At 49.3% G+C, this 26649-nt stretch overlaps 1 protein-coding gene across 1 annotated transcript in view; it reads left to right on the forward strand.

Annotated features, from left to right (window-relative positions):
* Window positions 1–26649, forward strand: part of GRIK3 (glutamate ionotropic receptor kainate type subunit 3) — a 225250-nt gene that overhangs the window by 137633 nt on the left and 60968 nt on the right. Inside the window, exons 6-9 of the mRNA XM_074976648.1 lie at window positions 5699–5872; window positions 9507–9650; window positions 14459–14566; window positions 20512–20625. Coding sequence (XP_074832749.1) covers window positions 5699–5872; window positions 9507–9650; window positions 14459–14566; window positions 20512–20625 — 540 coding nt within the window. The remainder of the gene's footprint in view (window positions 1–5698; window positions 5873–9506; window positions 9651–14458; window positions 14567–20511; window positions 20626–26649) is intronic.

Here is a 26649-nt window from a genome sequence, read left to right on the forward strand (position 1 = left end):
CGCTGCTCTCAGGCCCCGCTGGGCAGCTCAGCAGCTTGTGGGATGGGGCCACAGCTGTGCAAAAAGAAGTCAAGTGACTGCAGCTGCTTGAGGGCAGAGCAGGAAAGCCGGAGGTTCCAACAACCGAGTGTCCTTCGACTTTGCGCCCCACGTTCAGAGGGAAAGTGGCTGCAAGGCTGTGTCCCCACTGAACAACAGGGAGCGTACACTGAGAGACGAGGGAGAATAAAGGGGGAATGAAATGCTGACTCCATGGATCCAGCTGGACTGATGAGCAGAAGTAGGAGTAGCAATTCTGTAACCCCCATACAGTAGCCTTGCAGCCCCCTCCCCTCGCACCCCCAACGTGTACACGCTCACCCGCACGCACTTTTTCAGGTCAGGCCCTCTGCCATTCTAATACAACGACGTTTCAGATTTAATAGCCAACATCATGAAATTTACCATTTTTTAAATCCGGTGACTGTGAAATTGACCAAAATGGACCATGAATTTGGCAGGGCCTCCGCCACGGACTAGAGTGAGGGGTCTGTATTACTCCCCACAGTAAAGCACTGGATCCTGAGGGTGGACAGTGTTCCTCGGGAATTCCCACCCTGTTAATCCCAGCATCAGCCAGTCATGGCACACTCCAGAAATGCTTCCTCCTCACACAGCCCCTGGCCACACATCGGGCAGAGGTTTTAGGAACACCAATGACAACAATTGCTCCCTTTGTCCCTTCCCATCAGGAAACAGAACTCACTTGCTGGGTTCCTAGGGCCCCTGCATGCATGTAGGCACATAGGGGATGGCGCACGTGGGTTCTTATCCATGAGAGCTCATGCTCCAATAGAGCTGTTAGTCTGTCAGGTGCCACAGGACTGCTCGTTGTTTTTGCAGATACAGACTCTGAAAGTTGAAGAAAAGAGTCTTGTCTTTAGCCTTTGGCTTAATCTGTGGTGGCTCTTTCTTAGGGCAGTGAGCTCCTTAGCCTGCCAACAGCTGGTCCGTGCACGCATGGTCTGTCCCCACTGTTGTGCGGGACTGCTGCAGTCTTGGAGGGAGACAACCTTAGGCCTTCGTGGCTCAGAATACGTACTGTACTGAGCTGGACTGTGTGCCCAGCAGGGCACTCTCTAAGCGGCTTACACAAACCACCTGCAGGAATAGCAGCTGGCCCTGGCGCAGGTCAGAGCACAAGTTTCCGGGAAGCAGCAGAGCAAGATTTAATCCCTACCCCTTTTGACAAATTCCTTCATTAGTTCTGGAGAGGGAACCCTACTGGGCACTGATGTGCTGGGGTCCTACGTTGCGGGGGTCCGGAAGGCTGGGGGAAACAAAAGGGCATGGAGTTTCTGCAGCCCCATGGGCATTGTATATAACACATGTAACTAATATGGTGGAGAAGGAATGAAGGTGAAGGAGATGAACAAATTCCCAAATTCCAGCTTAGTGTCAGAACTGCACACAATGTGTTCTTTGTGGTTTTGACGCTGAGCAAAGAACTGGCACATGTGGAGTTAGTGTTGGGGTCCAGGCTGGCTGGTCATCTAATCCAGGGGGGGGTTTGTAAATCACTGAGGGCAGGTCAGCACTACAGATGGGGGTGGTGAACAGCAATGCATCCAGCGGTGCTCAATTTATCATGTCTAGTATAGAGGCAACAAATCAACCACTGAATGTTCTCTCATCGACTCCAGTAATCCACTCCAAAACGAGAAGAGGAGGTGGATTTGATTGGACAGCATCGGCTGTTGACTTACCATGGTGAATATACTGCAGCAAGCAGTTCTAAGTACATCCACTTCAGCTGTGTGATTCACATGGCTGAAATTGCATAACTGAGCTCAACAGCCCGCGGTAGCATAGATGAGGTGGAAGTCAGCACACCTCTCCAATGTCCTTCAGATCAAGGGCCTCTTGTAATTGCAAAGTTCCCCGCCTTCCGTACAGCTTGGAGGTCCCCTCCCTTGTACTGCTGAAGACTATTTACCTGGGGTGACTGGACAGCAAGTGTGAAAAATTGGGACAGGAAGTGGGTGCCTATAGATGCCTACATAAGACAAACCCTGGAACAGCCAGACTGTCCCTATAAAAGCAGGATATCTGCTCACCTGATATTTACCACAGTGTAGCTGACCCCTCTCTTGCAGACCCATTGAAAACTCCACGCAGTCTGTCTGGTGGCTAACAGTGCCCCCACCCAGGTACCATTTAATTACAGAAATCATTCAAGCAAGTCTTAGTCTTCAATAACCAGCACCAGGGGAGTGGGGGGACCAGAACAATTTGTGCAGTGGGGGTGCTGAGAACCAGTGAACCAAACTGTGAGCCTCGCGTGTGATAAAAACCATCCCGGAGGGTGCACTACCATACCCCCTGCACCTGTAGGTGCAGCACCTGTGGCCAAAATGCTTCAAACAACCCCCCAGGAATCCCTGGGTGGTGGGGAGATCTGTACTCTTAACACAGACTTTCATATCCAGCTCCGGTTTTATCTGCCCTGCACAGTGCCCATGTCCCGATCTGCTGCTCCACCATTCTGCTCTTGACAAGGAGCCCCCCTGACCAAAGTTTCGCTCTAATCTTTTCCATCAGTGTGCAGAATAGTTTTATGTGCACTGACACTTGTACTAATGTGCACCACCAACAGAAACAGAAGCCTGGCTGTGGGCGCTCTGCTAATCAACTGGGCAGCATTTGAGCCTTTCCTGGGCAGCTACACAAGTGCTGGCTTATGGGAACTCTGAGGCTGACCCCACTTCACTAAGCAGCATTGGTTGTCTCAACTCTGCAGACAGCCAGGGGCCAGCTGACCTAGTGCAGCCAGTAATAAAGCACCATCAGGCTGAAGTTCCAGAAAGTGTCATTTGCCATAGGCGAAGGAACTCCACAGCGCAGGGTAATTTCCATGGCTTTATCCTGTGTCTGATCCCGGAGAGGTCAAGCAGCGTGTCCTCGTCCTGGGAAATTCTGCAACTGTTGCATCTGGAGCCAGAGTCAAATTGCAACATTCCCTGTGTCGTTGTGGAAGTTGGGCTCTGACTTTGACGAGCAGAACTCAGGATAAAATCGAATCTGGCAGGGAAACCATTTGCTTGGTATTGCCACACCACTTTGTGGCCCCAGCTGTGGCTCAGCACCCTGTTGTGCAAGGTGCTGTGCAAACGCAGAATAAAGAGACAATCCCAGAGAGCAGACACGACCCATTGGGACATAATTAAAACTGTCCTTTTCATCTGTAGAACAACGAGAAGTCCTGTGGCGCCTTGACTAACAGATTTTTTAGAGAATAAGCTTTCAAGGGCATCTGACGAAATGGATCTTTGCCCACAAAAGCTTATGCTCTGATAAATCTGTTAGTCTACAAGGTTCCACAGGACTTCTCATTGTTTTTGGGGATACAGACTAATGACTACCCCTCTGACATTTGTCACCGTTTCATTTGTGGGTGTTTTTCACCATGCTTTGCAGGGATGTTCTCATTCTAAATAAGAAGTCAAAACAAAAACTCATCATCTTCTCGAATTTGGCCCACGAGAAGGTCTTGTACGCAAACTATCTTGTTTTTGTTACTTCTCATCTGGGTTAGAGAATGACTCAGCAGAGAGATGGCAAGAATGGGATGATCCAGGATTACAAAATCAATTGCTGTTGCAGAAAACCATCCAAAATAAAATATGGTTAACATGACTCATTAAGCAGATTATTCCAGGACAGACGCTCTCTGCAGATTGCTGTTCTCTGCCCTGTTCTGTCATGATTCCCCCATTGTGAGCTCCCAGGAACCCTCGTTCACTTTCCTCAGCCGGGCAGCTTTCGTTTCCCTTGGGTGAGCTGTTCTTGGTTTTTGCTGAGTGAAACAGCTGTGGTACGTGCCTGGCGTGTCTTGGATCCAAAACCCATTCAGAGTTGAGCTGCAGACCTCCCTGTACTGAAGTTAATAGTCAGATGAGGCAGAGCCAAGAGACGCATTAAGGAAGCGCTCTAACGAAGGGTTGCAAATACCCCCTCTCCCTGCCTGCCAAGTTACAGCTTTGGGCTGGTTTCCAATGCGGCTAGAGATTGCCTGTGTTCTCTCTTGCGCTCTCTTGACTATATAAAGGCCACATGCATTCATTTGCAAACTGTGTTGACTGGTCGTAATGTCAAGAAATTCATCTTTGCGCCTCTTCTCTAGTGATCTGCAGTTGACGTTCTGAATTGGGAGTTATTCTGTCATCCATGGCACAGTTCAGGACTCAGCCCAGAGCAAATTCTCCAGGAAAAACCTTACAGCCTTTTGTGGGATGAAATTCAAAGGCAGAAGCAACGGCTTTGAAGAGCTTATTCTGTGGGGCGCAGGCATAGTGTCAGGGCTGGGGTTGGATGACATTTTTCAGACAGCTTTTTTTTTTTGAAAAAATGCAGATTTAGGTCAGCCATGTGGGTGACAGTAACTTAAGTTTCTTACAAGTACTGTCCTCTTGCATCCCCAGGGGTGGGTGGGGGACGTCCCCAGGGCAGGGGGTTGGTGCAGTGTGATACAACAGCACCTGAAGAAGTTTAAGTGTAGGGGACTGAGGGCAGGGGCTTAGCATGTGTGTGGCAGGAGTTCAGGGATGGGGCAATGTAGGAGCCAGGGCAGAAGCTTAGAGGTCGGGCGAGGATCAGGGCAGGGAGCTGGCATGTGGGGGGTGCAGGAGACTGGGCTGGGAGGTGAGGAGTGGTTTGGGGCGGGTAGCTGATTGGGGGGGCTCAGAACGGGCTTGTGGGGGGTGCAGGAGTCGGAGGGGGCTCAGAGCTGGGCTGGGCAGGAGGAGTGGGTGAGGCAAGGGCACTGTTTCGGGAGCACTGGGAAGGGGGCTGAGTGAGGAGAAAGTGCACAGCTTGAGCAAAGCCCTCCGCTGCCCCTCCCCTTGGCATCCAGGAGTGGGATGGAGGCACACAAGCCAGGCACTTTCCCCTCTCTCCCTGAGTGTCAGGGGAAGGGGAAGAGCAGCAGAGTCCTGGGTACATGCGGCTGCAGCCCCTCACTGCCCCTAAAGGGCACAGGGGACCTAGGGGCTGGAGCAGTCCCCCTCCAGTGGAGGAGGTACAGCGCCTTCCGCCTGCCTCGCAGCCCACTTCTTAGCAAGGTAGCCTGCAGGAGAACCCTGGGAGCCCAGCTGGGAGGAGCTGTGGCCAAGTGCTCCAGCTGGCCAGTTTCATCCTGTTAGAGCACCACACCGAGCACACCAGCTCACTTTCCCCTTTGGAAAACATTTTGTGAATTCTGATTGAATTGGTCAGATTGTTTCAGTAAAAAAAAACACCGACTCAGAACAAAATGGAAATGTTTCCTTTCAGCATTTTGACTTTTTTCAATTCAAAATGACTTTATCTTTTATTTTAAAAAATGCCTACAAAACTTTGGAAACAAAATGTTTCATTTTGGGTTGAAGAAAACATTTTTATTTCTATTTGTCTTGTTTTTTCACTGTTTGTCTTAAGTGGTTAGATGGCAAACTCTTTTGTAAGAGGTTGTCTTTTCCTGTGTGTGTGAGCACAGTGACACCCCAGGATTCCATCCTAACACACTGATGGTGCTAATGGCTGGAGTTACACCCTGCATTTACTATAGCAGCATCCTGCTTCGTGACTCCTGAGCTCTCTAGCTGGCTACAAAGACCCGCCCCGGGGATGAGAGCACTGAAAGAAAGTCACCAAATGTTAAAACCGATTTCTTTCTTTTAAGGATCTTTATGCGTTAGACCTAGAACCGTACCGCTACTCTGGCGTGAACCTGACGGGGTTCCGGATCCTCAATGTGGAGAACCCTCACGTGGCTGCCATCACTGAGAAATGGTCCATGGAGAGGCTGCAGGCTGCGCCCCGGGTGGAGTCAGGCCTGCTCGACGGAGTGATGATGGTACGAGGGTCACTTTACAATCCCTTGCACATGTGGGTGTGTTGTGCCTTGCTTTGCAGAGAGGAGCCCTGACATGAACGCCACTAACTCCTTATGGGCTGGAGTGAGGGAGTGATTTCCTGAGGATGTTACTCAGGATTGTCATTAATTTCCTGATGATTATTTCTCTGGTTTTGAAATTTAACAAAAGATCATTGCTGGATGCCCCATCATAGCAGTGTAAGCCGTGCACCTCTGGGGTGGGCTTCCCTGTCCCATGCAGTGGCAATCAGACCACTTACAGAGAGAAAGAAAGAGTGTCCTGGACAGCCTGAGCTGAGAGACCGCTGGCTTTTAGCTCAAGCTGTAGAGGCTCCTGCACCAAGCTGCAGAGGTCCCTCTCGGTGTTAGTGCAGCAAGGAGCCATATTTGCCTGGAGTATCAGCAGGGCTGTTGAGGGGCAGGGCCCAAACCCTGCCCCTCCCCTACTCCATCCCCTCCACCAGGCATGGGGCTGGGGTTGTGTGCAGCGGTGGCGGCAGCAGCAGCAGGTTGGTGGGGACAGCACCACCCACCCACTGCAGAGAAGGTAGGCGCAGCCAGGAGTAAGGTGGAGTGGAGCAGGCTGCCACTCCTGCCACCCACGTAGTGCTGGGGGGAGACCCCCTGCTGCCACTGCAACCCCCAGCCCCAGGTACTCCCCCATCTGGCCGCAGCTGCTCTCTAGAATCCCTTTTTAAATACAGTAGAACTCCCGGGGTTTAACGTCTGCAGTCTCAGCTCTGCACCACAACTTTCCCACTATTTTTTTCATCCATGGGTAGAATAAATTTTATTATATGCACCCAGGCATGTGTGGATGTGCACCACCAATAGAAACACAGGCTGTCAGCTGCAGCCATTCTGATAACCATCTGGGCGGCACCTGAAACTCAGCTAAGAGGAACACCGCTGTGCCACTGTTGTTAGAGTTCCTCTGTGTCAGCCAGCATGTCCAGAGCTGGAGCTTCCACACAGCTCTCTGACTAGTCTTAATGGTGCAGCCCCCTGTCACGTCTCCTTCACCAAATCTTGATGCACAGCTACTAATCCAAAGCTGTTAGCTCAGGATGCTGCTCGGCTCAGTCTGTGCCGGGAACGGGAGGCAAAGGAGTATAGCTCTTTCTTTAATCCAGTAGTTGCTGGATTCCTTGCTGGAACATGCCTGGATTTCTCTGCACTGGCCCAATGCACAGCACTCCAGGAACTAGACAGATGCATGAGGCATGTGCTAAAACCCCTGATGTTCTGAGGCTGAGCAGAGAATTCTTTCCTCCTTGCTCCCCACAAGCCGGGTGTCAGGTTGGGGCAGGCAGCTCTGGGAGGGGCTCACCGTCCATGAGCAGCCTGGTTCAGAGAATAGGCCCTGGGAATCCCAGACGCTGTGCACTATTCGCCATGTGCCAGGGACACATCTGCTGCTCTGGTCAGCTTGTGCACTGAACTCAGCCGAGGGTTGGGCTGGATTCAGGACAGCTGGGTGATATGTCACAGGGCACAATCCTGTAAGACGCTGAGTACCCTGGGAGGTTCATTGCACGCCTGCCTCCCACAGACTCCACTGGGAGCTCAGTGTGTGGAGAATAGGAGCAGAGCTCACACTCGTGTGTTGGGAGCTGGGCTTCCCTGCGGCCCCATAAGGCTGTACGGGTTGGTAGGTGAAGGTACAGTAGCTGCTTTCATCTCCCCAGGCTGGTGCCTAACCCCCCAGGCCTGGCTTCCTGGGGTCAGGCTGTTGACTCATTTTTAGCTTGTGGTCCACTATGACCTCTCTAGATCCCTTTTTGCAGCGCTCCTTCCCAGGCAGTCACACGTGAGATTTGCAGGAGGAATAATTCCCTGTACTCCAAACGTTTAATGGTTCAGGATCTCTGGCTTGTGTGAGGCAGGAGCTCGGTCTGCACAATCAGAATTCTCTTCTGACCTCTGAAAAGCGTCTCTCGTAGGGCTGCAGCTGAAATTTGCCTTGTGGCTGATGGTGGGGTTACCAGGCCTGAACTTTCACGAGAGAGGACACCCCTGTGAGGGACTGTGTCTGTATCAGTATCTATCCACTCACCTTGTATTAATGTGTCTGGAGATGAGGGGCAAAGTTGTGAAACCATTCCACACCCCACACCCACCATCACATTAGACAGCAGCAGCCTGGAATGTCCCAGTTTCATCACGGCCATTTCCTGAGAGCAAGACAGCCAGGCATCTCTGCTGGGGTGAAGATTTCATGGCACCAGTGTCCAGGAAAAGATGCCAGGGAAGCGGGGAAGTTTTTATTCAGAGTCCAGTTCCTCATATTGCAACTTTCTCTCCAAATGGGAATGCTTTGCCTTTGTTTTCTTGTAACGGCAGCTCTGACTTCTCTGTGTTGCAGTGATTCTAAAAAGGAATAGCAGAGTTCTGTATTTGACTTGCTGTGTGACCTTGGTCACTTAACTTTTCTAGTCCTCATTTTTCCCACCGAGAAATAGACACCACTATTTTTCTGCTTTGAAATCCTTAGAGGAAAGGGGCTCCATTAAAAAGAATCTTTTTAGATCCCTTCTGTGTCCAACATTTCATTAGAAAGTGCTAGCAATCCTTTGTGTGTGACATGTAGATAGGACAGTGGAAGGTGCATAAGAGCTACCTAAAATAGCTGCAGATAGCGAGATGATAGTCTCGTAGTCTGTGATTTAAAGAGATGACTGTCGCCTTTTAGTGTAAACTACCACATAATGGAAAAAAACCTCCTGTTCTGAAGAATTTCTTTGTTGTGTACATAACTATCCATTTAGAAAAGAACAAAACCACAAGTACTGCCCACAAAAGCAAACCTATTTGCTGTTCAATAGCTGCAGCTATTTCTCAGTTCCGTTAAAGTCTAAAATTTCAGCCTGAGCAGACACATTTTCTGTCCCAATGAGCAAACCCGTTCAGATGAGGATTGGTTGAAATGATGTCAGCATTTCTTAAAGTGGTTTCAGTGACAACTTTTTAAAAAAAAATGTTTTACACCATTTTTTAAAAAAAATTGACATTTTGTTTGTTTTTAAGTTAGGGGAAAAATTCTACTCACTGCCATTTATTTTTACTCTGATTTTTAAGCAGGGAAGTGGGAACAGGAGAGAAAACAGTGTGAGAAAGTGAGTTGACTTCCACAATTTGAAAAAAAATATAAAAATGGAGACTGGGATTTTCTCCATCAAAAAATAAATGAAATTTTTCAAAACAATAGATTCTGTCCAGAAACTTTGAGTCCAAATCCAGAAGTAACTCAGAAATAATAATTCTGGGTGTGTACTGGCCATTTGCCATGTGCAGCTCCCTCCAGCCCTAACTCCCTCCCCTCCCTGCACTAGCTCCACCTCTGCAACACCTTGCTCCACCCATCCTCTGCCCCCACCCGCCTCTGGCTCTGGAAGCGGCACTGCCCTGACAGTGAGTGCAGGGTGGGCAGACAGTGAGGGTGCCTGTGACCTCCAGACACCCCCCATGGGTCAGTACCTGGCTGTGAGCATTTGTTAGAAAGGTCTGGATAAAAAGAGCTTCCAAGTGCAATGGGCACCGTGTGGCTCTGCCTCATTATGGCTGTTTGTTTTGCGACTGTTATCCACCCAAATGCTGCTCCCCTTCATTTTAGACAGATGCTGCCCTGTTGTATGATGCTGTTCACATCGTCTCCGTGTGCTACCAGCGGGCCCCGCAGATGACTGTGAACTCCCTGCAGTGCCATCGGCATAAGGCCTGGCGGTTCGGAGGCCGCTTCATGAACTTCATAAAAGAGGTAAATGCCTGCTTTGCTGCGTGAACCTTTCCTTCGGTGGCGGGCGGGCAGACAGGGCGCTACTGTGCAGAGCCCGGAATGAGAAGCAGTGCAGAGTTTGGACAACACACTAGGGAGCATGAGGGACAGCCTGTGTGGAGGTGGAGGGGCGCTAGGCTCCAGGAGTCCGATTGTTGGCTGTGCCCTTTGGGACCCAATAAGATGCACTTGAAAATAGATGTGGCGATAGAACAGACTGTGGAGCTTTGATCAGTAACCTGAGTGGTGAGGCAGCTGGGTTACCCTGGCCTTCGCAGACAGAGACCGGTCATGGCGGTCCAGTAGATTGGATATGGGGCTGGGAGCCAAGACCTGCAACATCTGTTCCTGCCTTAGCCCCTCACCTGCAGGATGACTCCACATGTCCCCTCCCACCCTTTGTTTGCCTTGTCTCCAGGCCCCTGAATGCCTCCCCTACACACACACGCACACAGAGTGGGCCCCATTTGAAGTTGGAGATGTCTGAAGCCCCATCCGTAAGGGGGCCGGAGACGGGCTACGTTGGTCTGTGTTTGTTGCGTGTGACAGCTGAGCTCCTGAAAAGGAGCGTGGCATCGCTCTTGGCTGTGTGGGAGGCATTTCGTGACAGTATCCCAAGTGTGCCTGTTTCCAAGGGGGTGATAGTCACCCCGTGCAGAAGGCTTGCGCAGGGCCTGCGTTCCACTCACATCCCACTTTTGTCCTCCAGATAGTTTCCGTGGGGTCACAGCAAGATGGCAGAAAGGAGCTAAAATCTGCCATGCTGTCATTGACACTGTCCTGTGCCTGCTGCTGGCTGCTCTTGTTACAAAGCGATTCCTTCCCCAGCAGAGCACGAGCACTTTGCCTGCTGCGGCAATGTTTGCCCGGTGGCCCCTGATGCTGGTTTGGTGGCAAAACTGGCAGCGTCTTGCATCTCTGCCCCTGTGCTGACTGCTGGGCTGGGCAGAGGAGTGAATTTGGTAAGACAGGAGTCCAGGAGTGAAGTGGAAGCTTCATTGCCTCTGGTCTGTGTAATTATGAATTCCCTGGGTTCAGCCCACATAACTGTTTGTTTGCAGCTGGCTTACGCAGGCAAACAGCAATGCAACAGCAGTGACTGCGAGCAACCAGCAAAGCAAATCGCAGCATGGCAGAGAGACAGGAAGGAGATGCGGCCAGGTGTGCACTGTGAGAGCAGTCCTGCAGGGCAGGGAGCTGCTCTCTTACCATGCTGGCCCTCCACTTACTCCCTGGGTTACTGCTCCTACTAGGGGAACGTAGCTCACCTCCCAGGGGGACCATCCCAGCCTAAAAAAACTAGAGAGGTGCACAGGGTGAACCACAGTCCCCTGGGCAAAGGGCTCATTGAGGGGCCCAGGATATGGGCCAGCTATTAGATGGATGCAAGCTGGGGATCGCTTTGTGATTAAGGGCTTGAGTCCCATTTAATGAAGGCCCTGTGACATTATTCTGGCTGTGCCTGTTAACATGTGAGTTTCATATTCAGGCCACATTATTTTACGCTGCTGCTGGAGCTGTGGAAACAGCCAGGCTTGCTATCGCCTGTAAGAGCTTCCTGTCCTGCCTCCCTGGAAACCTCTAGCAGCTGGCTTGGACTCTGCCTCTGCAGCCTCAGCTGAGTGGGGCCCGGGGCTGAGACTGGGCAGCCCAATACCCTGCTGAATGACTCAAGGAGGCAGGCAGGTCTCCTCGCTGTTTGGCCAGCGCCTGCTCAAGAGGCTCATATGGGAGCAGCCAGACAGGAGCACTGGGTCTGGCAGAGGGACCTGTGGCACAGATTCATTGGCCTCTTTCTTCAGTGCCACCACACTGGGCATCCCCTCCAGGACCGGGAGGGCCTCCCCAGTGCTGGGCACCTCCAGACCAGACCTGGCGAGAGATTGAAGGCCAACTGGCCTCAGGACTTGCGCAGCAGAGCACCGAGCTGTGGTCTGCTCTCTGCAGAGGGCCCTGGGGCAAGCGGCTGAGCTCACCCTATCTTGTTCCCATTTATTTTGGACACGAGAAAGCGAAGGTGCGACAGATCCTCCTGGGGGACAGGTGTGCGCCAGGTCTCCTCCGAGGCCGACGTGGCTCTGGGTGCAGGGGTAAAGCAGCCTGAGGCTGGCGGGCACCTTAGGAAGAGGGGGAGGCAAGGGGGGAGCACTGCCTGCAGTCGCTGTCCATAGAAAGGGGGCTCTGCATGACCTGTGCTCCAACTTCCCTTGGGCCCTTGCATTAATGTGACACCTCCCTGCTTTGCCAGCTCCGTCACCCGCCTGCAGTGTGTTGGGGGAGGAGCCCCAGCAAGGAGGCGAAGTGCTCAGAGCACATCTGTGTTTGTTTCCGATTCACTACCTCAGACACTGTGCGAACTCCCCAGCTGCACTTCCCACCTGCCGGCTTCACAGAGTGATTGGCGCGCAGCCCTCCCCAAGCACCAGGGCGAGAGGCCTGGGAGGTGGGCTGGGGCCTTCATTCCTGGAGGAATCAACCAGGCTTGTCCCCGGGGAGAGCTGATGGGGATTTGGGAAACATGCCAGTCCCCCTCCAGCTTGTGCCAGCTTCATCGTCAGGGGATATTTCTGGCTCATGCACCCCAGGGAGATTCACTTGTCAGAGAGGAGCACGCTGCACCTGAGCTCTGAAAGCCAAATGAGCAGAGCCGGGCCTTCGTCGCTGAGCAGGCATGCTCCCAGGCTGGCATTTCAGAAAGGGAACAGGGAAAGACCAGCCTAAAGTTCAGCACGTGCCAAGCTCCTGTCCTTCAATGTGCATGGGAGGAGGGCGTCGGGGCATCCTGCAGTCAGGGAAATGTCACAAGCATGTCTGGCCCTGGAAGCCAGAGAGGTTAATTTCTGGGCCATGGTTCATAAAAACACCAGCAGAGGAGCAAGACAGAAAGGCACTAGCAATACCATTGCTCTTTTCCTAAGAGTGGGACTGGCTCCAGGTCCATTTGCCAATCTCCCTTCCACACTGGTCCAGCCTATGCTCTATCCAGGAAGGGGTTGCATTTCAAGAGAGCAGAATGCCCCTGGGGCCCTTACATGCTTTCTGGACTAGGGCGGACTTCTGAACTGAGGTCTGGAAGTTCAGTGTCTGACCTTCAAGTCCAAAGAATCTGAACGGTTATTTGTTTTAAAGGAGAAGCAAGTGGTTTCTGGGAAGAAACGGAGCGTTTTGTTGCTGTTGGCTTTTCCAATGGTGCTGTTCACTGATCCATTTGGCTGGGGGTACCCCTGGCAGCTCTCAGAGAGAAACACATTCAAATGGTCTGAACACAGGACCAGGAGCCAGGAGATCTAATCCCCACCCTGGTGAAAACTTCAGACATGTTAGCCATGTAACTAGCTAGGGCTGCAGAGTTTTGCTGATGCAGTCGTGCTGGTGAAAGTCCTCAATTCCTCGCAAGTGCTTTGTACCGGAAGAGTTTCCTTCTCAGTGGTACTCTCACAAGTGCATCTGTGTGTGCAGTGGCCTGAGGCGCTGCTGCTCGAGTAACTCAGCCCTAGCAAAAGTGGCACAGCACCAAATACAAGGAGCTGGGGGCTGTGACGCTCAGCCTGCTAACTCCTAACTTCTCAGCACCATTCACGAGGCCTGAGGAAAGTGCCCAGGTACCTACACCAGGAGTGGGGAGAGGTAGGCACCACAGCTTGAGGATCATTAAGCAGGGAGACACCTAAGCCAATCAGATGCTGACCCAACGTGTGTGCTAAGTGCCGCCCTTCTCTTGGCAGCCAAGCAACAGGGAGGTGATAGCTCTGCTTGCACATCCCAGCCAAGAGCCCTCTCTGGAGTTGGGGTGGCTGTGCCAAAGCCCAGAGGTTGGGGAGAGAAGGGCAGCAACCTCCCTCATAACCTGTAGCCCGGTGGTTAGGGCACACACCTGGGAGGTGGGAGACACCTGCTCCCATTTAAGCTCCTCCCCCCTCTGGATTTGAGGGCATGATCGGTCGCCTCTGGGGTGAGAGCAGCAGGATATTCTAGTCAGGGAGTCCTGCAGTCTCTCCTGTTGAGGATGATACACTGTGGGCAAGTAAGGAAAGAATCGCTGAAGCAGGGAGACCCATGCTGGGTGAGTGCTGAAAGCACCCGGTTATGCAGCTGTTCTCTGCCCAAAGTGACACATTGCGAGAGAGAATTGCTTCAGGATTATTCGCAGCAAAAACGGAAGCCTGGAGTGTGTTGCAAGCCCTGCAGGGATATTTGTGCATAGCAGCAGCCCCAGCCCTGGGACTCAGAGGCCCAACAGTTTCTGAGCACCCAATGTTGAAGCATTGAGCAGTTCTTGCCCTCTTTGTGCTTCGCTTCCCCCTTGGGAAACCAGAGAAGAGAATGCTAAGTACTTTTTCAACTCCAAAGCACCTTGCAAAGGGCAAGGAAACAATCAGCATTTCCCGCAGGTGGCGGGAGGTGAGGGGGTGTTAGTTTATGTATTAAAGTGACATTGTCCAATGCCGAAGGATACACCCTTCCCAACCTTGTCAGTCTGAGGTACAAAGACACAAGCAGAAACACAGCCCGTTTTGCACTGAACAAGCATCCCAGGGATACGTCCTGAGATAGATGTCATATACAAAAGGTGAAAATGTAAATCAGGGCAAGAACTATAATAGAATTTATGGCAAACTTCAGCCTGGGCTGCAGCATGAGCAATGATGGAGGTGATTATTAATTAATCATGCTCGTCAGGGAGAGAGGATCGGTGTAAGGAGTAATTAAAACGAAGCACTGTACAGCAGTTGCAAACGATGATTTATGATGCTGAGTAATGGCTGTGTTGCCCTTTCTCCCTTCTGCAGGCCCAATGGGAAGGATTAACTGGGCGAATTGTCTTCAACAAAACCAGCGGGTTAAGGACAGATTTTGACTTGGACATCATCAGCCTCAAAGAAGATGGACTTGAGAAGGTCAGTACAGTTTGTCCTTCTGGCTAGTTATGGAGTTTATGAAACCTTCAAAAGATCCACTCAGGGTCCCACGAAAACCTCACATCAGCCTCATCTTTGCCTCTGTGTTTGTCGTAAGGATATTTGCGGCTTGGAATTGCGGGGTAAGAACGTTGCAGGAGCACACACATGGCAAATGGTGCAGCCGCAACTTGCGGAGCAACCAGGAGCTTGGAGTATTTTTTCCATGCCAGTGACAGGAGGGGAAAAAAAGCCCAGTCCAAGTGCTGCCGACACAGTTGGTTTATGAAGTGCTCTGCAGCAGTTCCCCTGTGGCGACAGCAGCTCTTTAAAGCTCCCTCTTAGTTTGATCTCCTACTGTGAGAATTGCCTAAGGGTTGGAGATATACGCAGCTCGTTACAGCCCTGATTGGCCCTCTGCAGCCGGAGATGGGGAGGAGATGGATGATCCCCTGTGGGTTTTGTTCTTTGGCTGGCTGGGTTTTGATATCCAAGGAAGAGTAGTAAAAACCGAGGGCAGGTCAGTTTCCTGGCCTGCTTGGAAACTGCCCATTGGGAAGGGGCGTGCATACAGCTGCTGTCCATTGAAGCGGGGGGCAAGCTAGCAGCACAGACACAACCCTATTGCGTCTCTCAGTTAGCACAGCTCATGGCTGGACACAGGGGTGGGAGGCCAGTGCTGATGCATTGAATTGTATAACATGAAAGCTTAGGCCATAATACTTTTGTTAGTCTTCAAGGTGCCAGTGGACTCCTGGTTTTTACCATGGACAATGCACACCAGTACAGACCAATTCACTCCCCACTGTTAGAAAGCCATCAAACTTAGGGACTGCAGAAACCTTGGGGGTTGAGTTTTTCCTGCTTATTCCTGATGTAGGTGCTGACTCTTAGCAAAGGGATTTGCTAGGACTGGTGCCAGTGAATAATATCAGCCCAGCCTGCTCACTGTGCCAGTGGCCTGCTTCCCAGCAACAATACTGGTGAAGTCATAAGAACACAACACAGGAACAGCCACACTGGGTCAGACCAAAGATCCATCTAGCCCTGTACCTCTCTTCTGAGAGTGGCCAGACGGAATGAACAGAACAGGAAATCATTGAGAGATCCATCCTGTGCTGCCCACTCCCAACTTCCAGCAAATGGAGGGCAGGGATGCTCATCCTGACTAATTGGTGGACCTACCCGCTGTGAATTTGTCTAGCTCTATTTTGAACCCTGTCAAAGTCCTGGCCTTCACGACATCCTCTGGCCAGGAGTTCAAGAGGTTGATTTCATCGCGTGAAGAAGTATTTCCTTTTCTTTGTCATAAACCCATGCCTATTGATTGCATTTGGTGACCCTGGTCTTGTCTTATGAGAAGGAGTAAAGAGGGGAAAATGGCAGAAGTCTTCAATTTCATGTGAATCTGAACCTTAAAGTACTGCCAAGATATCCATCAGGCAATATAATACTCCTCGGCTGTGTGAGAGAATCACTGACCCAGGTGGTGTTTATTACTACCACGAGTTACATAATGCTCATAGGAAACTGCCAAACCCTGGTGCATATTTCTCAAAGATGTTCAGCTTTCCTGCTTAATCTCCATCTTTCCAAGAAATTTTGTAGCTCTTTGCTGTTTTAAAATATCGATGGCAAATCTCTGTGGACACTAAGTTTCTCTTAATAGGTAATCTGAAATAATGAAATGCCCAGCCAAGTGAATCCCAGTGTGTACTTTGCATTATAGATAACAGCTTATATTTGTTGAGCTTTAGGATTGTACATCTGATCCTGCTACCTCCTGGATGTTCGGCGGATTAAAGTGGTATTATCCAACCATAATTACATGCAATTTAACTATCTCACTTGCACAGTTCTCTTAATGGAATATTTGCATCTTTTTCTTTAACTTTTAAATTGATTAATGCAGACTTAAGTTCCACATATTTCATTTTTCTTAAGGAAAATTTAGCAAGGGCTTCTTAGCTCAGTGGGTAGCCTTGCCAAAGGCTTTTTATGTTATTGCTTTTCTTCCCTTTAACAATAAGAATCGCCTGACATTTGAACTACTGTGTGATTGGATGAGGGAGGGAAGCGTGCCTGGCTTTGGTGAAATATTTAGGAACTCTCACAAAGTTCACAGAAACTCGTTTAAAATTTATGCTGTTCCTGGCAAACAGCATTAATTGTTTCAAAAACTCTTTTTGTGGAGGCACTGAAAGCAGTGGTGGCTTGGGAGACTGAATTATTTAAAAAAAAAGTAGAAAAGAAAATGAAAAAAATCAAAGAAACACAAAACATAAACAAACAAAGCAATAATTGGGTGTACCTGGCTCTCCAGTGGGATTGGTTCATGGGCTCTCTGTTTTCATTACGTTTCCTATATACTCTGCTGTTCCTATTTACTTGTGTCTCTGTCTATTTGGGAGCATAATAACCTCAAATGGGCATCATGGGACAACCCCAAGGTTTGAATGTGCTGCGAGATGTTAAACCTCAGTTCTTGTGCTCTGAGAGAGTGTAGAGGAGTGGTTACAGCAGGACAAGGGGCAGGATCATCTGTAGGTGTGAATGGGAGCAGCCCAGTGTTTTCACTGGAGAGGGACCTCTTTATGCCTGCGAGCCCTGGGAGTCAAACCCATCTGCTGGCTATGGCCAGGCCTTCCCCTTTCAGGAATTCTGTTTGCCCAGTGGTCAAATGCTGCTCCTGCTGTGTGGTGGGACAGTCATTAGCATTGGGTGAGTGGTGTGAGATCAAAGTATGAAGGACTCTGCAGAAGATCAGAGGTTCTAAACTCAGGAGGCAGCATGGTGAAGAGGACAGGGCACTGGACTGGGATCCAGGTGGCTCAGATATTAGTGCCAGCTGTGCTGTTATGCTCCTCTGTGACAACGGGTAATTCACTGCCTTGGCTTTCCTTCCCACCCTTGTTTATTTGGACTATGAGTTGGTCAGGGAAGACGTGGTCTCTCTCTTTGTGTTTCCAGAATGTCTACCACCACAGGGCTTCTGCACACCACTGGCATATACATCATAACACTGAGTAGGTCGTTCCAGAACTCTGTCCATGGCAGTGGAGGAAAGTGGGTTTGGAGGCTGAGCGTAGCGCTTTGCTGAGAGGTTCCTTTCCCAAAGTGCTCTTTGTCTTGTTTTTTCCCATTTACAGCCATGCAGGCCTTTAACAACAGATTAAAAGGTTTTTAACACCTGTAAAATATAGATGGTGGCTGGACACGCAAGGGAGCTGAATTGTAACACCCCAAGCAGCACCTAAGAGCAGCCAGCCGGACATGCATGTCGATCTTCATCATAAAAGGAATTGGACCTAATATTGGTGATGATGCTGGACCAGGTCCTCTGTAAATTCCACCAGCTCCCCTGGCTTTAATGAGATGGTAACATTTTGCCTTGCTAAAGGTCTGGCCCCTCTTTCTCATTAGAAGAGAGCTGTTTAAAATGAATATGGGGTCCCTATTTGCAACATTTCATAAAGGCACCTAATATGTGTATAGAGAGGAATGCAGGACTTCCCAGACTGGATCAGATACATGGTGCGTGTAGTCCAGGATCCTGTCTTGGACAATGGCCACTGTCACCTGCTGCAGAGAAAAGTGCAAGTACCGCACGACAGGCAATCTCCCACCACGAGAAGTGAATGTTGGGTGTTCACGGCTGTTTGTTGTGTGTCCACTTCAGATTCATTCCCAGAGTTACTAGTTTTTATGTTAGTGCAAAATGGAGCAAAATTAGTTGCAGGTGAGCTTGCTCTCCCTTCTGTTACACTCGTGTTATGCTCTCTGTCTGTGTCTCCAGGGGCGCCAGTGCAGTAATTATTGGGTGCAGTGTAGAATCTGCCCTCTTACCTGGAGTCACAAGAGTTCATATTTCTCAATTCTCTCTCTAATACCAGTGCCACGCAGCACTTTTCTCTGCAAGGACATCATGACCCTCTGGCAAAAATCAAATGCTTGTAACTCAAACTATATTATCTGAATGGAAAATTCTTCATTAAGTTACTTGAGTAAATTCCTCCTCTCACACTGATGGTGTGGCTCTGCACTGCGTGTTGTGTGCTGGATCCAGGGATATGACTCTCACCAGTGGCAAAATTGAGTGCTGCCGTCTTGGAAGAATTGACTAACAATATATTGCAGCAGTCCTGAAATGCAAACCAGACAACAGAATCGTATCTTTATAGTTTCCCTATTAGTACGTATGGTAGTGCCTGACTTGCCCAGATACGTTTTTTGCTATGAACGGTGATGCACACCCAGGTCTGTGTGCAGGGATTTCTCGGGGGAGAGGGGAGGGGTGTTTTTTGTTTTTGGGTTTTTTTTTTTTTTTGTTTTTTTTTGCAAATATGGACTGTAGTTTTTATATAAAGGAGTTCAAAATAGTTGTGCAGTGAATGTGCATAAGAGAGGTTCATGAAAAAATTTAGTGGAAACAGTGACTGATTTTGTTATACATACTAAAAATCTGTACAGTAATAAAGGTGTAAATTACCTTCTGGGATCTTGCTGTAATATCGTAAGTGAAAAACAATATTCCCTTGTCCCCCTTCCTTTCATGTTGCTAGCAGCTAAGGGCATGCTTGGAAATATAGTCCCTTCCCTGATCCAGGGCCAGCTTTCTAGGCAGGAAGCTGACAAAGGAACTACAGCTCCCAGGATGCTTTGGTCCCCCCATCATGCCCTGCAGATTCCTCCTGCACAGCGCAGCAGGGAAGGAGGGAGAGAAACTGGAGGGGGATAGGGTGCATTTTTACCCTTTGAACCCCCGCCCACTCCCTGCATACAGGCCTGGCATCGTATGTATTCCAAATACCTCTAAGTGGCACTACACAACCTTTGGCTGGATTTTTAATTTTTTTAAGAAACAAGTTTTCATGGAAATTTTTTATTTCATTTGAAACTTTCTAGTTTGTTCATGAAAACACTCTCAGACTTTTGAAAACAGAAACCAACCCAAACCCAACGTTTCTCTTCTTTTTTGTTAGAAACCGACAAATTCCAGCAATTACCCCCAACATATTTTCTATTTTTTTATCATAAATATCCTTTGCTAGCCAACTCTATTCTAACCTTTTCCACACAAGAATTTCCCTCCCACCAAAGTTGCTATGGCTTCCCGTTTCATACGATGGGAAGGATAGACTGAACGTGACTCCAGCCCCGTCCTCTGGTCTCTGTAATACACAAGACTCCTTGCAGCGCATAGAACTTTAAAGACTGTGAACACAAGCCTTCTGTGCAGCCGGTGCCCTGACTTTTTTTTAGTTACTGCTGGAAATGGGCCCAAGTTGTAAACTTATGGTCTAGATTTTAAACTCTTTTAACAAGGTTGGAAATGTTGCCATCTGGGGCTTCTGGTGCCAAACCTGCCCTTCACCAAAGAATTAAAGATCTGCATTGGAGATGCTTTGATTCAGGAATATCTATAGTCACTGTGAGGTTTGAAGTATCGGAGGGGGAGCCGTGTTAGTCTGGATCTGTAACAGCAACAAAGGGTCCTGTGGCACCTTATAGACTAACAGAAAAGTTTTGAGCATGAGCTTTTGAGTTTCATGCTCAAAACTTTTCTGTTCGTCTATAAGGTGCCACAGGACCCTTCGTTGCTGTGAGGTTTGGATGGAGTTCAATGCATCCCGAGCTCCTGTACCACCTGGGGCTATTGTCCATTGTTGAATGAGTACTGGACATTATGGACCTTCATATTTGTCCACAGGTGCCAGTGTTGCCATTTAGAAGGCAGCAAAAAGGAAAAGCATTCGATATTTGTAATGTCTGCTTGGCACGGGTGGCAGCAGGAGGGGTAATTTCTCTTCTCTATGGGTAGGCAACATGGTACATTCAGCTCTCTCATGAATGTGTGACAGAAGATGGAAATCCAGTAGGATCCTGGGAGAGACTGAACAAAGCATGTTGAGCATCTAGTGATTTGTTTCTCTGCTTCATTTCAGGTTGGAGTCTGGAACCCATCTGATGGTTTGAACATCACAGAAATTTCGAAGGGACGAGGGCCCAATGTCACAGACTCACTGACCAACAGATCTCTTATTGTCACCACTGTCCTGGTAGGAGGCTGCAGGCTTGTATTTCTCATCCATATATATGGCTGAAAATGCCTGACTTCTCTGATGCTTTATACAATGCTGTGGTGGATTTGCCTTATGTTTAGGGGTTCTCGTCTGGCTCTCTGTGCTACTGGCTAGGTCAGTAACCCACGCTGGTCAGCAGTAAGATGCCAACAGTTGTCACACTGAGGTACCTGAGATATAGCAGCTCTTCCCTTTACTTAAGATGACAAGGGAGAAGAGACACTGAGACTTCAATGTTCTAGAGCCATGTTTCTTAAACTATGTTCTGCAGAACACTGGTGCTCTGTGAACAACTCGCGGTTCTGCCAGTGGTTGGAAAAATAATTCCAAGTTTATATTTTCTGTTATTTAAATCAGATATAATGTTACTTCCTCACTGCTCTGCTCCCTGACTGTATTATTTCACTTTGATTTTGCTGCATAGGTTGCCGCTTGGTGGTTTTGTTTTGGTTAAGAAAATTTTCTTAGGTGTTCCACATTAAAAAAATATTATTGTTTGGTGTTCTGTAGTCTGAAAATGTTTAAGAAACACCATACTAGATCCTAACAGAGAGGTGGCCATGTTAGTCTGTATTCTAACAAAACAAAACAGTAGTCATGTAGCTCTTTAAAGACTAAGAAAATAATTTATTAGGAGAAGAGCTTTCATGGGACACACCCATTTCTTCAGAGCTATAGAATTTCCAGTTGAGATGCAGATATATAGCACAGAGGTCCAAAAAGAAATTGCAATAAAAACTGACAAATCAAATACATGAACTGAAGGAGGAATTGAATGAAAAGGAAAAGGAAGACCAGAAGGAGAGGGATTTGGTGCCCAGAGAGAAAGCGGGTGTTCCACCTAGGCTCAGATTGGATAGTGCAAACTCCCACGTACAGCTCTGCCAACACACATACAAGGTGCTAAGTTGCAGCATCTCCTGCTGTCCCTGCACTCCTGAGAAACAGCTGCTCCTTATTCACACGTGCCAGTGGACAATTGAATGATTGTGTGTGTGGCTGGCAGACGTCAGCCAGAGCCACTAGATTTCCACTAGCAGGGGGATGCTTCCTGTTCCTGCTTCCCCTTTTTTACTCTCCACATCAACTCTTGGAGCGAATCCTAGGTCTGTTCTCTGGCCCTATGCAGGCTGATGGGTCAGCGAGGGGCTTCCTGCCCCAGGCACAAGCAAGACTCTTAATGCCATACCGCACAGGCTGTGCAAGGCCATTCACAACTAGCAGGAGAGGCAGTGGAGCAGGGTGAGTGTCTGCTTCAGCTGTAAATGTTGTCATTCCAGCAAAAAAATAACAGGAGGCCCATGCCTCAGCCTTCCCACCTGGGGCTTTTGTGCCTTGGGGTGAGGAAGGGACTGGGGAAGTCTCTTTCCTCTTTATGTCACTGAGCTAAGGAGGGGAACATTCTGTCACACCATTAGTATCAGGTGGCTGCTCAGTGGCTAAGTGACTTCTCAGTCTCAGTGGATTATCCGCAGCACAGCTGCTACCAGGACTCCAAGGACACAGCAGCCCTGAATTAACTGCCTTGAGGGGAATCTCAGCGCAGACCCTAGTGGCTTAATGGGCCTTCGAGACTGACAAGCTGAAGCTTCATTTTTGGATCAGGGTGGGTACCACACGGCTCTGTGTCCTGGCATGGCCTGCGTTGGACCTGCTCTGGGGGTACTTCATGGGGCAGAGCTGCCAGTCTGTCACTTATCACCATCCCAGGGTTCATTTGTGCACACAGGTTATGACTGCAGTGCTTGTGTTTCTTCCCCCTCATAACAATGTATGTGACAACCTAGCCAAACATAACTGAGTTATCCAGCAAAGCATGGGTACTTAGCCACTCTCCTCTTCTCGCCTTCGCTATTGGATTTGATAGCAGGAATCAGATCAGAATGAATTTTTATTTAACATCGAATGACTTATGACTAGTTGCGGGGGTTTCTATTTGTCTATATCACACAACATTGGGTCATGCCATGCCAATCGGAAGCAATCGCCAATAGCTCTGTACCTGAAACAAATAAACTAGAGTGGGTTGCATAGCTCAGGTTTGAAATGCTGCTTGTGCTGATCATTTTTTCCAGGCCATTTCCATGCCATGCTTTCAAGAAACTGGTTCTGTCAGAGATGGGAAAGAACGGCTAGGCCACATACGGTTCAGAGAGGGCCATCTTTATGACACTGCAGAACATCTGATGACGTAAAAGATTGCTTTTTATGACATTGCATTTTGTGACATAAAAGAACACTTCTGGAAATCATACACAGCTTCACATAAGAATGGCCTTGCTGGGTCGGATGAAAGGGCCATCTAGCCCAGTGTCCTGTTTTCACACAAAGGCCAGTGCCAGATGCCTCAGAGGGAGCGAACAGAGTAGGTAACCTTAAAGTGATCCATCCCCTGTCACCCATTCCCAGCTCTGTCAAGCAAAGGTCAGGGACAGCTCTCTGTCCATCCTGTCTAATAGCCATTGGTGGGCCTGTCCTCCATGAATTGATCTAGTTCTTTTCTAAATCCTGCTGTAGTCTTGGCCTTCAACACGTCATCAGTGAACTGTGCCAATGAACCTCATTCCCATCCTTCAGCTCTCTTGTCTTCTAGTCCCTGAAGCATCCTTCTGACCCAGGCACAAGAGATAAATTGCAGCTCTTCATTTTTAGCTTGTGCTGTGCTTGGGCTCTCCTGCAGGGTGATTGCCCTCTCCTCCTCTTCCCAGAGCGATAAAGGCTAAGGAAGGCAGCCATTAAAAACATGCTCATTCCGTCGTTATCTTGCAAACGAGGCATGCATGCTGTGACACCGCTATCCAGGAAGAAGCCCATTTAATCACATCTCCCAAGAGAGGCTGGACACAGTGGCTGCATAACCTGACCCTGTGCAGCAGAAGAGAGGAGCCACACTAGACTAGACAGAGCAATGATCTGGTCTGCCAGGCAAAGAGGTTGGATAATGGAATTTGATGGACCCTCAGCAGTGTTACTGAACATGCTCTGGACGAGTCAAGAAACTAAGGAGGAGGGGGATCTTGTCTGTCCTCCCTCACACACATCACCTCTTTCCAAGGGCTACAAAGGCATTGGAAAACTCCAGGGTTTTTGATAGGTAACTTAGCAATTAGCTAAGAGGAGCACTGTATCTACTTGCTATAGAAACGAAAGAAAATAAACATTTGATCCACTCAGCTCTAATACCAACATGTCCTGACATCTGGTGGCCAGGCACATAATGGACTCTGGTTAGGCTTAAAGTTTTAATGTCTGTTCTTACTTCATTACTAACTCTGCAAAGGGCGAGTGGGTTTGGGAAGTGCTCCACATTTTCCAGCAGTTCTCCATTGACTGCAATGGAGGGTACATGAGATTGTTCTGTCAGCAAGGGTTGGTGGAGGACCTTGGTCTTTCTGATGTTCAGTGTTAGTCCTACAATCTCGTATGCTTCACTGAAGACACTTAAGATGGTCTGAAGGGCTGCAGGAAAAAGCAGCAACCATGTTGTCATCTGTGTACTGGAGCTCATGATTGAGGTCGTGGAGGCCTTGCTTTTAGCCTTCAGTCTCCTGAGACTGAGTTTCCTTTCAAGATCATTTATGGGTGAGTTGAACAGCCCTGGTCCCAGTACAGACCCTAGGGCACACTACTGTTTAGTCCTACCTTTTGTTCCCTATTTTATCTCCAGGTACTCCACTGAAGTTGTCATGATCATCTAAGGATCCTTCAGTGACTTGACTGACAAGCCCTTTGTTTCTACAGAGAGAGAGGCAGGGTAATTAAGATAACAAACTCCCTGCCTCAAAGGCAGACTGGGAACAGCACACACTCTGGTGCAGTTAGGAGCTGTGTCTAGGGCGGGGGTTGGCAGCCTTTCCCAGGCAGAGTGCCAACAATTGATCTTTTGTTCTCTATGTACAGCCCAAGTGCTGGTGCTACTCTTTATGTCACTAAAGCTACGTCTACACGGGGATGCTACGTCGAAATAGCTTATTTCGATGTAGCGAAATCGAAATAAGCTATTTCGATGAATAGCATCTACACGTCCTCCAGGGCTGGTGCCGTCGACGTTCAACGTTGACGTTGGGCAGCACTACATCAAAGGAGGCGCTGCAGGGGAGCGTCTACACACCAAAGCGGCCCACATCGAAATAAGGGTGCCAGGAACAGCTGCAGACAGGGTCACAGGGTGGACTCAACAGCAAGCCGCTCCCTTAAAGGGCCCCTCCCAGACACACTTGCACTAAACAGCACAAGATCCACAGAGCCGACAACTGGTTGCAGACCCTGTGCATGCAGCATGGATCCCCAGCTGCCGCAGCATCAGCCAGAAGCCCTGAGCTAAGGGCTGCTGCACACGGTGACCATAGAGCCCCACAGGGGCTGGAGAGAGAGCGTCTGTCAACCCCTCAGCTGATGGCCGCCATGGCGGACCCCGCTATTTCGATGGTGCGGGACGCAGATCGTCTACACATGCCCTACTTCGACGTTCAACATTGAAGTAGGGCGCTATTCCCATCTCCTGTTGGGGATAGCCACTTCGACGTCTCGCCACCTTACGTCGATTTCAACTTCGAAAGAGAGCTCGCCACATGTAGATGTGGTGGGCGCTATTTGGAAGTTGGCGCAGCTACTTCGAAGTAGCCGGCTCGTGTAGACACGGCTTAACAGTCCTACTTACAACAGCCTCATTCATGAATACACGAAGATGTAGAGCTTCACCGCTGAGGTGGTGGTTGGCAGCACTAGCTGATCTCTTGTTAATCCACAGGTGGCCTGGCTTTGATGATGGGGATGGAGCAGGAGCAGGGAAGAGGCGGGAAAGGGAGGGGCAGAGCAGGAGCAGGGAGAGGTGTGAGCTGGGGGGGGGGCTATCTTGGCTCTTCTCTTTGTGGGGATCCTGTGGCTGGTCACCCTCCAAGTCCCCTCTTACTACACACCCACGAGCAGACCAAGTTTAAAAGTCAGGGGTTCAAATTTCAGGGGGCTACAGCACCCCCAGTCTCTCTAAATGCCATCCCTGCATGCACGCGTGCGCACACACACACACAGAGTACCAGGCAGAGATATTGCTGCCTAACTAGATCACCCTGATGCAGTTTGCATTAGCATGAGGAGCAATGACAATCGATTCCCCACTGGCTGCAGATGTTCAGAAGAATTGTCTCTTCCCAAGGCTGCTGCAAAACCCGGAAGGGAAATGCTGGAACAAAAGGCGCTAAAGTAATTCAGGCGCACTCAGATTCTGGGTGTTGCTACTCAGGCACTCGGAAGAGGGCCAGGTTTTGCACAGTGAAACAGGCAGAAAAGTCCTGTGACTGGAGGATGCAGAGAGGGAGCTGTGTGAGTTTGTTTCAATAAAAACAACAAGGAGTCTTCCAGCACCTCAATAACTAACTTTTCAGGACTCGTAACAGAGAGTCTGCCTGTTAGTCTGTACTGCAACAAACCAAAGCAGCAGAAATGTAGTTCTTTAAAGTGCTACATTTCTGCTGTTTTGGTTTCTTTAAGGACTCCTTATTGTTATGACTGATGGCCTGGTTCCAGCCCACCGGAGCAATGGGAGCAGAGAGCAGACAGCTCATTCCTATACAAAGGGCTGAGGGAGCTGTAGGAAGGAAAGAAATTCAGGAACCCACCATGAGTGGTAAAAACCACGGACAGGGTAGAGTGTGCAACTAGAAATCCAGATGTCAGTAGCCAGAGGCTGAAACCAAGCCAGGGCATCTCTGGGAGTAACTCTTGACCTGGGACCCCACTCTGGGAAGAAGGGCTGGGAACGCCCTCTTTGGGGAAGGGAGACACAGAACTGCTGTGTTGACCTCAGGCCCAAATAAATTTGCACCTAGATTGGGTCTGTTTGAAATGCTGCAGCTGGTGTAGTTCTTCCTCAAGAGAGGGAGGGAGATGCAGGGTGACTTCTGATACTGGGCCAGCCAAGGGAGGGAGGGAGCGTCACCTTTGTTTTCTGTTCATTTCTTTGGAATTTAAACACTTTTGGCTTCCTCTGAAAGTTTTGCC

The sequence above is a fragment of the Carettochelys insculpta genome, chromosome 24 (genome assembly GCF_033958435.1).
Source record: "Carettochelys insculpta isolate YL-2023 chromosome 24, ASM3395843v1, whole genome shotgun sequence".
Taxonomy (NCBI): domain Eukaryota; kingdom Metazoa; phylum Chordata; order Testudines; family Carettochelyidae; genus Carettochelys; species Carettochelys insculpta.